At 35.7% G+C, this 14,054-nt stretch overlaps 2 protein-coding genes across 7 annotated transcripts in view; one reads left to right on the top strand and one right to left on the bottom strand.

The window, feature by feature from the left end:
• The first annotated feature begins 1,444 nt into the window (after window positions 1-1,444).
• On the top strand, window positions 1,445-4,588 carry LOC131168047 (reticulon-like protein B12). Its single transcript, XM_058127219.1, has 4 exons — window positions 1,445-1,886; window positions 2,279-2,459; window positions 3,369-3,580; window positions 4,049-4,588. The coding sequence occupies exons 1-4, from the start codon at window positions 1,820-1,822 to the stop codon at window positions 4,216-4,218; spliced, it is 630 nt and encodes a 209-aa protein (XP_057983202.1). The 5' UTR covers window positions 1,445-1,819; the 3' UTR covers window positions 4,219-4,588.
• Window positions 4,589-8,386: 3,798 nt separating this feature from the next.
• LOC131168276 (E3 ubiquitin-protein ligase HAKAI homolog) overlaps window positions 8,387-14,054 on the bottom strand; it is a 30,516-nt gene continuing 24,848 nt past the window's right edge. For all 6 annotated transcript variants that reach the window (XM_058127588.1, XM_058127589.1, XM_058127590.1 and 3 more), the window contains one exon: window positions 8,387-9,814. In XM_058127588.1, the coding sequence (XP_057983571.1) occupies window positions 8,638-9,814 (1,177 nt within the window). In that variant the 3' untranslated portion in view covers window positions 8,387-8,637. The remainder of the gene's footprint in view (window positions 9,815-14,054) is intronic.

Below are 14,054 nucleotides of genomic sequence, written 5' to 3'. Positions count from 1 at the left end.
ATTTTTAGAATGTCAATATCATTTTTATAAAATAAATGCATTGTAATATTCAAATTAAATGATAAGAATACGTTTCAAAAATCATGCGCAAAACGGGTAAGTTGAATGATTAATCAAATCAAAAAATATTTAAGAGAAACGATATAAGATTTGCAATCTACTAATCAGAATATGTCATGTTAAAATAGTATAAGATCCATTTGACCAAAATTCATATTTGAACATTTTCTTGTATAGATCAAAATGTTAAATTGTATTTTGTAATTGATGAGTTATAAATATCATGTTGAAGGGTCTATTGTCGGAAAGCAATTACACGTTCGAAGGAAGAAAGAAAAACCAACCCCCTATTAAAATTGAAGGTTGAAGAAAAAAGATAATGAAAAAATGCTATTTGTGGTATGTTTGTAATGTAATGGATTGGCGTGACAAATAAGAAAAAGTTGTATGAATTAATTAGAGAAATCTTGCAGAATAGAAAACGCTTCAAAGACTCGTTACAATATCGATTTCCTTAAAACGTTATTTGTCCCCATCAGATCAGTGTATATTGAGTCAGCAAATACGTTTTCAGGATACAATGAAGCCTAGAATATAATTCTAATATCAATTTGTGTTATACACAAACGAAAACTGATCACAAACACCATTAGAAGAATCTAAAATAAATTTCTGGAATTCTATTTTTATAGAAAATAGAACCCAGATTTGAAAAAGATATAAATTGTGGAAATTTTATGTGAGAAAAGAGAAGGGGAGAGTGACGAATTTTTTATGTTATTCTTGGAGTGAATTCTGTCTTTAAATAGATAGAATTATACCTTTTCCGAAAGGTTGCATCTGTTCATTCGCAAAACAGATTTCTGAAATCGCACCAGGCATCGACCTGGTTGGGCCCTGGTCGAGCATTGGTCAGCACATTTTGGAAAACCAATTATTTCTTCATGTTCAGAAGACCTGGTCGCATTTCCAAGGTCTCTTGGTCGCGCCCTGACCGTTAGATTATTTATACGGTTTTGATTTATTTTTAAGTCATTCGATCATAATCCACAGTCATGATCTTGCAAAGGTGCAAACATGATAAGTACTTATGTGTCAAATAAATGCGCCACTAGCGCCCTACAACCCATGTCAAGGAGCACTAAAGTATACAATAATACTATCTTTTAATCAATTTTAAGAGATTATTTTATTTTATTATTTATTAATGACTTTTTCGAACAAATTCACTTAATATTAAATGCTCCTTATAATTATTTTAGAAAATATTCCAACACAATCCTAGTCCAACTTTGTAAACGTGCGATGATCATGAATTCGAACAGGCAGATGACTATCTTGTAATAAATGAAAGAACAAATCCATGCTGCAGCCCATTGAAATTGAAGCCAGGAATTATAACAATAATAATAATTAAAAAAAAAACAGTCCACACACGTGCAGACGTGCAGGGGAGGAGCAGTCAGCCATGGAATAACCAGGAAATGAATGAATGAATTTCTTATTATTTTCACTCTTTTTCCTTCTCCTCTCTATTTTATTCACTTTTTTTTGGGTGGGGGAGAGAAAACACAAGAGAGAGAAAGAAGAGAAGAGACGGCAATGAGTGGTTTTACCTTTTAGGCTGGAACCTGAGACCACCAAACTCAACTTTCAATGCATCCATTCTTTACATTCAAGCAACTACATTATATGGACGAAGGCCAGCGGAAAGGCTAATGCTTTATTTTCGTCGGATCATCTCAAATCTGCAGAGGTTTTGATGGTGGAAGAGATCTTAGTTTGAGTTCTTGCAGACTCTGTTCTCGTATTCTTCAATATGGGTTCATCGGATCGTTTGTTTAACAGGCAGAGAACTATTCATGAGCTCCTCGGAGGTGGAATTGGTATGATCAATTAGTAATTTGTCTGAAATTTTCTCGCATTTTCGATGCTGGTTATTTTGTTTGAATCCGAGTTTGAGCTATCAAACTCAAGTTTATTAGTAAATTGGGGAGGTTGGATTGAATAAGTAACTTCAGTTCATAAGATATGTTCTGGGTTTTCAATTTTGTCAATGGAATTGGTTTTGTCGAGATTATATAATGCTGGATTTGATTTGATTTAATTTAGTGTATGTGGGGGGTTTTATGGAGCTTTTTCTTCTTAAAGAAAAATTTCATTCTGCTGATTCGCGGCGGAACTCTCTTCGATCCGATGACTATTTGTGATTTAATAGCGGAATGGATTTGGGGTTTATGGGGTTTAAGAGATTGATGCTTGTTTGTTGTTGATACAGTTGCAGATGTGATGCTGTGGAGGAGAAAGAATCTGACTCTGGGTATACTACTAGTAACACTCGCTGCTTGGGTGGTGTTCGAGAGATCTGGTTATACCCTGCTGTCACTGATTTCTAGAGTTCTCCTGCTCTTAGTTGTCATTCTTTTTCTTTGGGCCAAATCCGCAGCCATTCTTAATAGGTATCCTTTTAAACGCCTTATGTTGATTCTCATGTGGTTGACAATTTTTTCTATTCAAGATAAATCTGTTTTGAATTACTTCTAGTGCTGTGTTTGGGAGCATGGGGCTCAAGCCTCGGGTGTGGAATTGTGTGGAATTCGAAAGATCCCAATATTTTTTTGTATTGCATTTTTTCCAAATCACATAATTCCAAATTAAGAAGACAAACTCCATGCTTACGAACACAGTGTTAGCAAAACACAGTAATGCTTTAGGATGTAAATATTCATTATTCATTCATTTTTCTTTCTTTAAGGATTTGATATTGATTGTTGTTCATTAGGCTTTGCTTTTGTATGCTCACTTTAAGATTCTAGTGTGCCCTGTGGGATTTTGGTAGTGCATCAAGAATTGATTGAAAAATGTGTGACATTTTCTGTCTTGGTGATATTGTTCGGTAAAAACTTTGCATTATAAGAAGTCTTACAGTTTACCATAATATTGAAGCACTATAATTTGCTGAAGAATGTTTGTGCCCATGACGCATTTTAAAGAAACAAGCTTAGAGATGGATACTCATCCCTCTCATTAATAGTGAATGTGTAAATGATATTGTAGGAGCTTTGAACCGATCTGCTCGAAACTTAATGTTTCTTTTCCCCCTTCATCCAATGTAATGTGAAGTACTTGATGTTTAAGAGGGTATTAGTACAATTCTGAGCTGTTACCCTTGCAAGATGTGATTTTCATGGGTTAGTCTAGGGTGATTCCTGGTAGATGGAAGGGTTGCATTAGATATCTAATAGTATTGGTTATTGTTGGATCGCTATGATATGGATCCTTGAAGGAAATTTATGCCAAAAGATATCAGCAGTAGCTTCACCTTAAATCTTTAATAGCTATCTTTTCCTGTAAATGTGCGTGAACAGACCTGCTCCACCTCTACCAGATTTGTATCTGCCAGAAGAAATTGTAAATGAAGTTGCAGCTTTCATCCGAAATCGCACAAATGCCTTTCTCTCAGTCTCCCAGGATATTGCCCTGGGTAAGGATTCAAAGATGTTCTGTAAAGTAGCTGCATGCCTGTGGCTGATTTCTTTTGTTGGTGGCTTGACTGACTTCCTTACTTTGGGCTACACCGGTAAGTTTCAATATTCACTGAATTTAGTGCTCATTTTCTTAGATGGTGCAAAGATAGGAGTAGTCCTTGGACATTGGAAGTGGACAAATTTGAGTAATAAACTCATTCTTTTTCGGTCTCCATTTGGGTAAAGGATTTTGTGAGAAAAGAAAAGGAAAAGATAATTATATGGAAATCAAGTTTCAATTGTATTCTCTCTTTATCTCAAATTTATTCAATTATTCATGAAAATTAAGAAAGTTCAAAGGCTAATGTCATATACAACAAAACTTTTGTTCATTAGTTTGCTGTATCTTTTACTTGCTCGTTTTCCCAAATTCCTTCATATTTTCCTCTCTCTTTTTTTCATGTTTTTGGAGTTCCAAATGGCACCTTATTTTCAATCATATTATGAGTAGGGGTGGATTTCAGGGGATTTTCCAGGATGCAACCCTAATGTTCAGATATCCATTGTTTGCTTGGTGGCAGGCCTTGTCATTGTTCTCACAGTTCCAGCACTCTATGAGAGGTATGAAGATCATATTGACAGACATGTGATGCTGGGTTACTGCAAACTACAGCAACTGTATGTGAGATTAGACGTGGAGTGTTTCGGCAAGATTAGAAAGTGGATCTTGGAAAAAAGAAAACTAAGCTGACCCCTTTATTATCTATTTGCTGTTGGAAAGTGGGTATAGAGTTGGCCTGATACAGCCGTTGTGAGGTGTGGAAGAGTGGAGATTGCAAATTTTGAAATACTTTTCTTCCCTTTTGTGATATATCGCTTGGATGCCCAAAGTTTTGGATTTTTAGCTGGAGAACCTGAAGGAGTCCATCCCTGCGCCGTGCTTAGAGGGGAAATTAGGAGAGTGTTGATTTTGTGATGGCGGTTGTGTAAGCTTGTCCCCCTGAACATTTATGCTAGTAAGATATGTCTTGGCTCTCAAAACTGCAATGCCATTCCAACTTTTGATTCCGCAGATAATTTGTATAATAAAATTGGGTAAAAACACATTTTGGTTTGTCAAAGTTAGCATCTCATCATGCCTATTCCAACTAACAAAATCGATCAATAATGTATTATTGATTCTTAATCTTCTAAAAATAGGTACTTAATAGTCGCCATCCTGTTCTAAGCTAAATTTGACAGCATTTTCTCTTATGATTTGTTTGATAAACAAGAATGCAATAGAATGGAAAATAACTCACGCATATTAATTTCCCTTGATTGGTATGCAAGAATGCAATGCAATTAAATGGACTTGATATTTATAATTTTAGGTGTTTATTTTTCATTCCATTCTACTGGCATCCTACTTCATTTCATTCCAATTCACTGTACAAAACATTAAATTAGAGTGAAAAATCAAACTAACCTTTTTGGTATTCCAATTAAGCACACAGTTTTTTTACTGCAGAATACACAATATGATTAAAATAATAATAATAATTTTGCATTAATTATTTAAGTAAGAAGCAATTGCATTGGTGAATGTGACATCAACAAGACATATGGAAGACTAGGGATGACCATTGGACCATGGAAATCTAATGTGCACACATCAGTATCAAGCAATTGCGCCAATAGGGTTATACACTTCATTCCTATTTCTGGGATTGGTCCCTTTTTATTATATATTTATCTCAGATAGTCTTAGTACATAGCTATAATTTTGAACCAAAACTAGGAAAAGATTCAATTTCAAAAGAGGAGAGGTATCAGAGATTGGTTGGTAAGCTAATCTACTTATCATATATCAGACCCAATATTGCATTTGCGGTTAGTGTGGTAAGCCAACACATGCATTCACCAAAAGAAACTCATTCAGATGTTGTGTACAAGATCCTTCGACATCTCAATTGCTCCCCGGTCAAAGGACTCTTCTTCAAGAAATGTGAAAGTAAGGAAGTAGAGATCTTTACAGATGCAGGTTGGGCAGGATCAGTGGAAAATCGAAGGTCCACCACCGGTTATTGCACATTCATCTGGGGAAATCTGGTAACTTGGAGAAGTAAATAATAGAATGTAGTGGCTCATAGTAGTGCTGAAGTTGAGTTCAAGGCAGTTGCTCAAGGAATATGTGAAGGATTGTGGTGACGAAAACTCTTAGATAAACTACAGGTCCCGGTGAAATTTCCTATCAAACTCTATTGTGACAACAAAGCAACCATCAGTATCTCTCTCAATCTAATTCAACATGACAGGACTAAACATGTAGAAGTGGACCAACATTTTATCAAAGAGAAAGTTGAAGAAGGAACTATCTGTATGACTTATGTACCTACCAAGGAACAAACTGCAGATATCTTTAATAAAAGGTTGGCACGATAGAACTTCGATGATCTCATTAACAAGTTGGAGATGATTAATATCTATGATCCCTTGAGGGGCAGTGTTAAAATTCCAAGTATCTTTGTGAATGATGAGTAAATTAGGAAAGTGGATAAATGTAGAAAGATTATATATTATTCTATAGGGGGATTATTTCCTTAGAATAATTGATTGTATTTTATAATGTAAGATTGGGATATACATAATAACAAGAAATATTGAATTGAATTTCGCTCACATGTGTTTGTGATCAATTTTTCATTTGTGTATGACACCAACTGATATCATATTATATTTTGGATTTCATTGTATCCTGAAAACGTATTTGATGACTTAATACACACCGATCTAGTGGGGGCAAATAACATTTTAAGGAAAACGACACTGTAACGTACCTTGAAGAAACAAATTTTCTTATAAAGTATCTATTACTTGTGAAATGACGATCCCCAAAATTGTAAAATTTTTTAAGTGCGATCCCTCAACCACAAAAAAATGGGATAGAAATTTGGTCACTTGTGCAATTTTTATATTAAATGTATTAAGGTAAAAAAAAAATTTATGGGAACATACAGCATGTTAATCAAGATCTCACGTTCTAGGCCTTTTGGCATTGCAAATGACTACTAAATATAAGGTAGACTTTTGTAAAACAAAATCTTTCGGGCAAAAGACACGCTTCTATCAGGTTTGGCAAAAAAAACAATGACCTTCCCCGAGATTTCAAAAATCTCAGAGACCTCCCTTAAAATTTCAAGAATTCCAGAAATCGTCCCTGAGATTTGCCAAAAAGACACTTCTCCTTTTATTTTGTTAAAAAATAAATTTTTTGTAATAAGTATTTTGAGAGGAGATCTATGGCTTTGTTGACAAACACTAGGGGAGGTTTATGACAGTTTTGAAACCTTGAGGAAGGTTCTTATCTTTTTGCCAAATCTTAGGGAAGATAAATGTCTTTTATTCGAATCTTTTTTACCCTAAAAGAAGTCTACCCTAAAATACCTTGCGCCACCTATTAATGTTAAACCCAGAATTAGTTGTTAAGTAAATTTTTACAAAACACTACTAGCAGAAAAAAATATATATATGATTTGTTGTCTCTATATCAACTAAACAAGCTCTACAATTTAAATCATTTGTTCCACCTCATTTTCCAACCTTCTCAAGAGTGTTGAGTCTACTAGATTACTACCAACCAGGATACAAATGAGAACTTGGGAAAATGGTATTTAAACCAAATAGCTTTAGACTAGATAACTTTGTCTTCATTTTTTTCCTCATAATTTCCCAAGAAAATGCAAAAGAGAACTTTCCATTTGAAGTTAGGTTCCAACAAATTCTTTCCTCAATTCCTATGATTGGAAAGAAATCAATATTAAACTTGAGATCCATTACATTAACTAAAGATCTTCTTGGTCATCAATCGATTTGATTCCCAAACTAGCTTCATCTAAAGGTTTGCAAACATTTTCGCATTTAACTTTTGAACCATAAAAATTCCACTCATCGTCTCTCTAAAGAAAACTTTTAAATTTCCTTTCCAATTCAGCAATAACTGCCTTAGGAAGGAAACAAGCAGTTCTTCAATAGCCATAAATGCTCTGCAAAACAAATTTAATTAGCTGAATTCTTCTAACATAAGATCAATATTTATAAGGCCAAGAATGAATCCTAATTGAGATTCTTTCAACTAACATCTCACAATTAGCTTTTAGGATTCTTTTAGTGACTAGAGATAAACCCAAATGTTTCATAGTAAGATGCCCTTTTAAGAATGACAAAACTTACATAAGAGCTTCCATAGCCTCTTCAGAAATGTCAGCATAGTAGATCTCTTATAGAATTACACTTCAGATAGTCAAGTTATAGATTAGTAAAAGAGAGTTTTTAATGCTAACAGCACAATCAATATCACCTTTGGAAGTAGTAGTAGCAGCCATTGGAGTTTCAATGCAATCAAGCAATTGAAGAGGACAATGTCAATCCACTAAATTAAAAGCCTTCATAAAACCAATCTAGAGGTTTCTAACCTTCATGATAGTTATACTACAGTTCCTAAGCCAAAAGCAAACTGCCCTGAATACTCCTACCTGGTGAAAAGACAATTCGATACACTCTTGTAGATTAAATAGCTTTAGGTCTAAACCATTTTAGGTGAGATATCTTATAAAAACATTATAGTGATAAATTATAGTAACGGATTAAATTAATAATCAACCCTTATTTTATACACAAAATGATCTGTACATTTTTCAACACTTTGTTATTTCATTACTTATTAACATTGTAATTAAAATAATTTCCCAGTTTAGCGTCATTATTACATATTAATTAAAATATTTTCTCAATTTAGCGCCTCTTCATAAATAGTTTAAAGCGATCCCCAAGACAAAAACAATAAAAAAAAACAACTTTCCAGTATCAAAAGCAGCTGCGTAGCTGCAAATGGCATTGCAAAAAGCTCCTTGAATGGCATTGAGGTGCAAATATGCAAGTGAAGAAAAAATACCCATGTCTGAGTTCTATTGTTTTTGTTGGCTCCAACTCAAGGCAGGAAAAAGTTTTATGTATGCATAAATAGCAACTACATTATAATATTTCATGTCAAAAAAGATATCTCCATAGATTACTTGGTAGACGTAGGCATGACAAGAAAGCAACGAAGTGAAATACAAAGTATATACAATACAGGCAATGCAATGATCAACTAATACAACATGGCTAAGTAACAAGAACTCCAGCATCCTCACTGGTCCTGACCACTCCCAAAGCTATTCCGCTTCTCATGCTGCGCCCACCCAAAGCCCTGCCCATCATGACCTGCGTCACCAGAGTAAAACTTGCCCCATTTAGCCGGTAACAAGTGAGGAGGAAGCGGTGGAGGTGGTGGTGGTGGGAATGGCAAGGGCTGTGGTGCCAATACACCCTTGCCATCCCTGGGATCCATAGGATTATTACCCTGCACAGATTCAGTCCCCTTGTTAGACGGGTGGGGAGGGTTCATGGACACACTGGCTGGACTTCGCCCATAATCACCTTGGAAAAAGGCAGGCCTTTGAGAATCAGGTGGGTTCGATAAACCATCAGCAATTGCTTGGCCCTCAAGTGGAGTTTCAAAAGGTGAAACAGTTGATCCCGCATTCCAGGACCTTCTATAGCTTTCCGAGGAATTCAAAATCCTAGGCGGACCTGGTGGAAAACCCAACAATGAACTCTGCTCTGGGACAACCTCAGGGGCTGAGTCTGACCGCGCCATCTCATAGGGAGTTCCATAAAATGATTGGACACCCTCTGAGGGGACAGGAGGATAACTAAATAGGGGATTTGAATTAATAGGCACTGCAAAATTGAGTGGCTGCTGAAGATGCTGAGAGGAGTACTCAGAAATTGCAGTTTCTAGTGAAACTCCTTGCTGTTTGTCAGGAAAATGACTAGATTCTTGCTGCAGCCCACCCTGCATCTCAAAGCTTTGTTGGTGGAAGTTGTTCTGGGAGCCTGACCTGTCCAAGCCTTGGGCTCGGTTTTCAGATTGCAATTCTAACGGATGATTTTGAACTTGTCCAAAAGGCAGTGACGGCCTTGTCTGCATCATTGACCTGGGAAGTGGTGGTTCTCTAGGTTGCTGGCGACGCGCTCTATCTTCACGATCTTGGAGCTGGGAATTTGAACCAGGAGAAAATACAGGCCTTGGTGGAACTTTTACTGTGGAATCAGAAGCTGTGGATTGTTTAGCGCTGTGAGCCTCTGACTCATTCCCATCTTCTTTCTCCACATTTGGGTGAAGAAGGTCGGCATGGCTCTCGTGAATGTGGGATTCAAACTCAATCCTCTTTAGAAAAGACTTGAGACAGTGGGGCGCTGCACAAATGAAGATCCCCTCCATCATCTTAATGGTCTGAATCTTCTGGATGCGTTCATCGCATCTGCGTAGTAAGTATAAAACATGAGAGAAAATTGCTTAGCTTATTAACCATCATTCGAGACATTTCAGTGCAGCTAACTTGAAACAATAAAATAATCAGCTCACCGTCAATTTCCAAGAGATTAGCATTAAGGTAAACATAAGTCCTTTAAGTACGTAAATTTTAAAAGCCTAATCATATGATACTTTGACACCAAATAATTGCAAAAAACGCACATCCCCAAAGAACTTTCCTCTCCTTCCCACTTCTAAAATAAATAAGACAACTGATTACTAAAGAAGATTGACACTCAATTTTCACCAGAAACACCAGATAAGTTACTCTAGAAACTCAGTCAAAGGGAAAATCTAAAAACAAATGACAGGTCTTCCCAGCCCAAAAACAAAGAACACACATCAGGGTGAAAGAGCAAATGTTCTTCACCTCTGAAGCAGATGATTAGTGATCGAAACAGCAGAACAAGAAAAAACGTTTATTTTGGAGGGATACTTTTGTTTCTAAATTTGTTTCTTATTTCCCACCCAAAACATAATTTTCTTCATATTAGCTATCAACTACATCAAATCAAGTGCAAAATAGAGAATTTTAACCTCAATTTTACAGGCATACCACTCATGGAAAAACTCTACTTTATTCATTCTAAACCAAAACAATATTAAGATAAAACAGCCAATCTATGAATTTCTTACTTGGAAAAGTATTGAAACATGGAAATCTTGAAGCAAGGCATGAAAGCCCATAAATCTTTTCTCAAGTAAATGTCTTATCAAGAATTAAAAATGATGTCCTCAATTCAAATTAAAGTTCTAAGCAGTATTTCCAGTATTTAATTTTCTTCCAAAAATATATATCACATTTTTTTAATTTTTTCAGATCATTCTCAAAATTTCATGAAGGAAAACTAATTTGCCACAGTAACTCTCCAAATGTGGCAGCTGGGTCTTAATCTGAATGCTGGCAGACCCTCAAAACACTGAAATTTGCATAGATAGTTTAAGTAGAATAGGTCAAAGTATCTCAAAGCCATGTCAAAATATCACAAAATATCCAAAATACCGTGCCTAAATTTATCGCAATACTGAAAGATGCAGACGGCATTGACAGTTTCTCACGAGCGTGTCCCGACATAAGGGACGCGTGCAGCTGATGGTGACCCTTCGACTATGATTTTCCTGGAAGATGGTCAATTGAGGGATGGTGATTCCAGTGGTGATGGTGTGAACAAATAATACCAGGAAGTTAAGGATTTTAAGGGTCAAAGGCTGGAACAGCTTCAGGTGGCTCATGCGGGTTCTGTGGTGATTGGATGACAATGAAATTTTAGGGAATACCTCTCAGTGGTGTCTCCTTCAATGTTGATAGAGGTGCAATGATACCTAGAAGTAAGTGTTCTAGTTTGAGGGGCTCAGCTGTAATTTTTGGAGGAAGATGCAGATGATGAACAGTGCTTCAAATTTTCAATTTTCCTTGGTTTTTTTGCTAAAAAATTGTTGGAATTATCTGGTCTGAAATGATGTTGGCAGAAATTGGAAGTGAATAGAAGGGGGATTGCAACAAATATGGTTATGGGACAACAAGGGTGGCAGTTGAGTGGTGGAACTGCAACAAGACAATGGGGACTAAAATTGGAAGTGAATAGAAGGAATTGTGACAAATATGGCTATGGGACAACAATGGTGGCAGTTGAGTGGTGGATCTGCAACAAGAGATGGGATGAATTGAATTTTTCTCTGATACCATATTGATGTAGGACAGTAAGAGAAACTGAAGGAAAGAAAGAATTAAGGAAGAGAAACAGAAAGCGGACGAGAAGATAAGAGAAACAGCAGAGAGAAACAGGAAGAGGGGAATAAGAAGAGGGAGAGGGCTGCAAAAAAGAGAGGGAACGCAAGAAATAATTCTGAATTTCACATGTAATAACTGTAATACAATACAGGAAAGGGCTTCTACACCCAACATTATAACTAAACAAATAATTAAAAAATAACCCGAAATACTTAAAATACACAAAATAACCCTAAATTAGCTGCATTTCTAAAATATCTAGATTTACTAATTTGAAACAAAATCCCTAATCTTCAAACAAAATATGATCACCTATAATTATCTGCAAATGATTCTCCATCATTTAGCTGATGAAACTCTGATTTTGTATGAAATTTTCCATCAAATTTTACAAAAATTGAACTACATAATTCATAGAATTGGATGATTTTTGACCTCAAATTTCAATTTCAAAAGAAAATTTGCTCCATATTGCATACTGTTTTAATAAATTTCCTAGAAATTTTGAAATATCAATAAATTTTAGATCATTTGTTGAAATTTTGAAGGAAACTTTCTAAGACAGAAATGACAGCCATTTTAATTTCAAGGGTGGTGAAAAGTCGAAATTTCAATGAAAACTTCACAATTTCATAAAAATCTAGGGCAAAAGACACAAACCTCCCATTGTATTTTGCAAAAAGACAATTTTTTTAAGGAGATGTCTATGTCTTTTTGGCAAACGTTCTATGACATTTTTGAAACCTCAAGGAATATTTGTGTCATTTTTTAAAAACCTCAAGGGACGTTGCTGGAATTTTTGAAATCTTAGGGGAGGTCTCTGTCCTTTGTCAAACCTCAAGGGAGCTGAGTATATTTTGCCCAAAAATTTAAGATCATGCTTCTAGCTCAATTCAATGTGGGAATCATTAGTGCTGGCAATCACTTGATAGTATCAATCCTGTTCAGCTAAAAACAAGGGGAGAGCTTTCGGAAATAACTGCCAGCAAGGAGACAAACAAAAACTACACCCACAGACTTCCGAGAGAACACAGATTTGTACAAGCAAATATGTCAGCAATATTAACATTTAAACACACTTTGAAACTTTGTACTCAATTAATGTGCATCTAAAATCATCTTATAACTTGGGATTGTGAACAGAGTATCATATTGGTACGCTATATGCTTTTCATTCCTGCTATGAAAGGCTTCTTTCAAACAATGAGATTTTTTTTTGGATTAAAAACCTAAGCAATCGGGTCATAGATTCAAAGCTATTAGTGAAGCCAATGGACATTTCTATATTCCATCAAAACAGTAACAGGAATCAATTATAAAATACAAAACCCATGCAGCACACAGGTTCACAAGGTAGTAAACAGAGTTTTATGCTCTAATGACATTGGACCAAATATCTTGGCAGGATATGTATCTCCATCTGAATGAAGCTGAAGGAGCTAGATCCATAACTTCTACATAATGGGTTACAAAAGGGATGACAATGGACAAAATTCACAACTGCACAGAAAACACAAGCAGTGGAAAGGGGAAAAAGAACTTTTTATCTCATATTTTCTGTTTTGTAGTGTTCACAACATTGCAGAGGCCTTGAGACCCCCGAAAAACTGTATTTGTGATGGATGGAGTGCTGTTCTGTCAAGTCCACCAGGAATCCAGGGGCGCTCAGACCTTGTCCTGCACCCGTACCATGACGCAAAACACACCACACTCCATCTAACCATATTTGAAGGGCTTAGACAACTTATTTCTGATTTTAGATACTTTTCAATTTGTTGATTCAAATTGCCTTGGGTAGAATGAATAGATATCCTGATATTACTCAATTTTTAGGTTGAGATGCTGATCTAAAGAATTTTGAAAGTGTTACAACAATTTGCTCCCCCTTTCTTGTTGTATTTTGGGTTTCTTTTTCATGTTGGGTGCCCACACAGAGTGTATCAAAATCTAGGAATATGCATACTTTCCTCTCTTACCAACAAACTGCAATTCCAAAGCTAGAAAGTCTTTTTCTTTTCCAAGGAAGTCATAGAGAACACCAGGGAAAATTCTGCCTATGTTTCTTAGGAGTTCTAAAGGTAAGGAAAATAATGGATTCAAGAAATTTGTAATTACGGCAGAATAATTAGGACTGCCGCTTAGAAGCCAACTAGGGATAGATTTAACTGGAGTCTAATCCCAATAAGTGCTGGAATTGATGGAACAGGTAGCTGGAAAATTTGGAAGCAAAGAGAGTAGAACTCTACAAATCTTCTGGCAGTTTATAGATATTATGACCTTACAATTGAAAAACCAGGAAACATCATCGTTTCAGCTTTTTTCCTGGCTTGAACCATATTTTTTGGGAGATTTCTTATTCTACTTATTTGAAAATTCTTTCCCTATTAAAGAAATTTCTTTTGCTATTTAAAAAAAAAAAAAAAATCTAGGGTTTGAAGGCTTTTATTGGGCAATG

The sequence above is a fragment of the Malania oleifera genome, chromosome 11, assembly GCF_029873635.1.
Source record: "Malania oleifera isolate guangnan ecotype guangnan chromosome 11, ASM2987363v1, whole genome shotgun sequence".
NCBI classification, from domain to species: Eukaryota; Viridiplantae; Streptophyta; class Magnoliopsida; order Santalales; family Ximeniaceae; genus Malania; species Malania oleifera.
The sequence above is the reverse complement of the archived record's forward strand: the minus strand, read 5'-3'. Positions and strand labels throughout refer to the sequence as shown.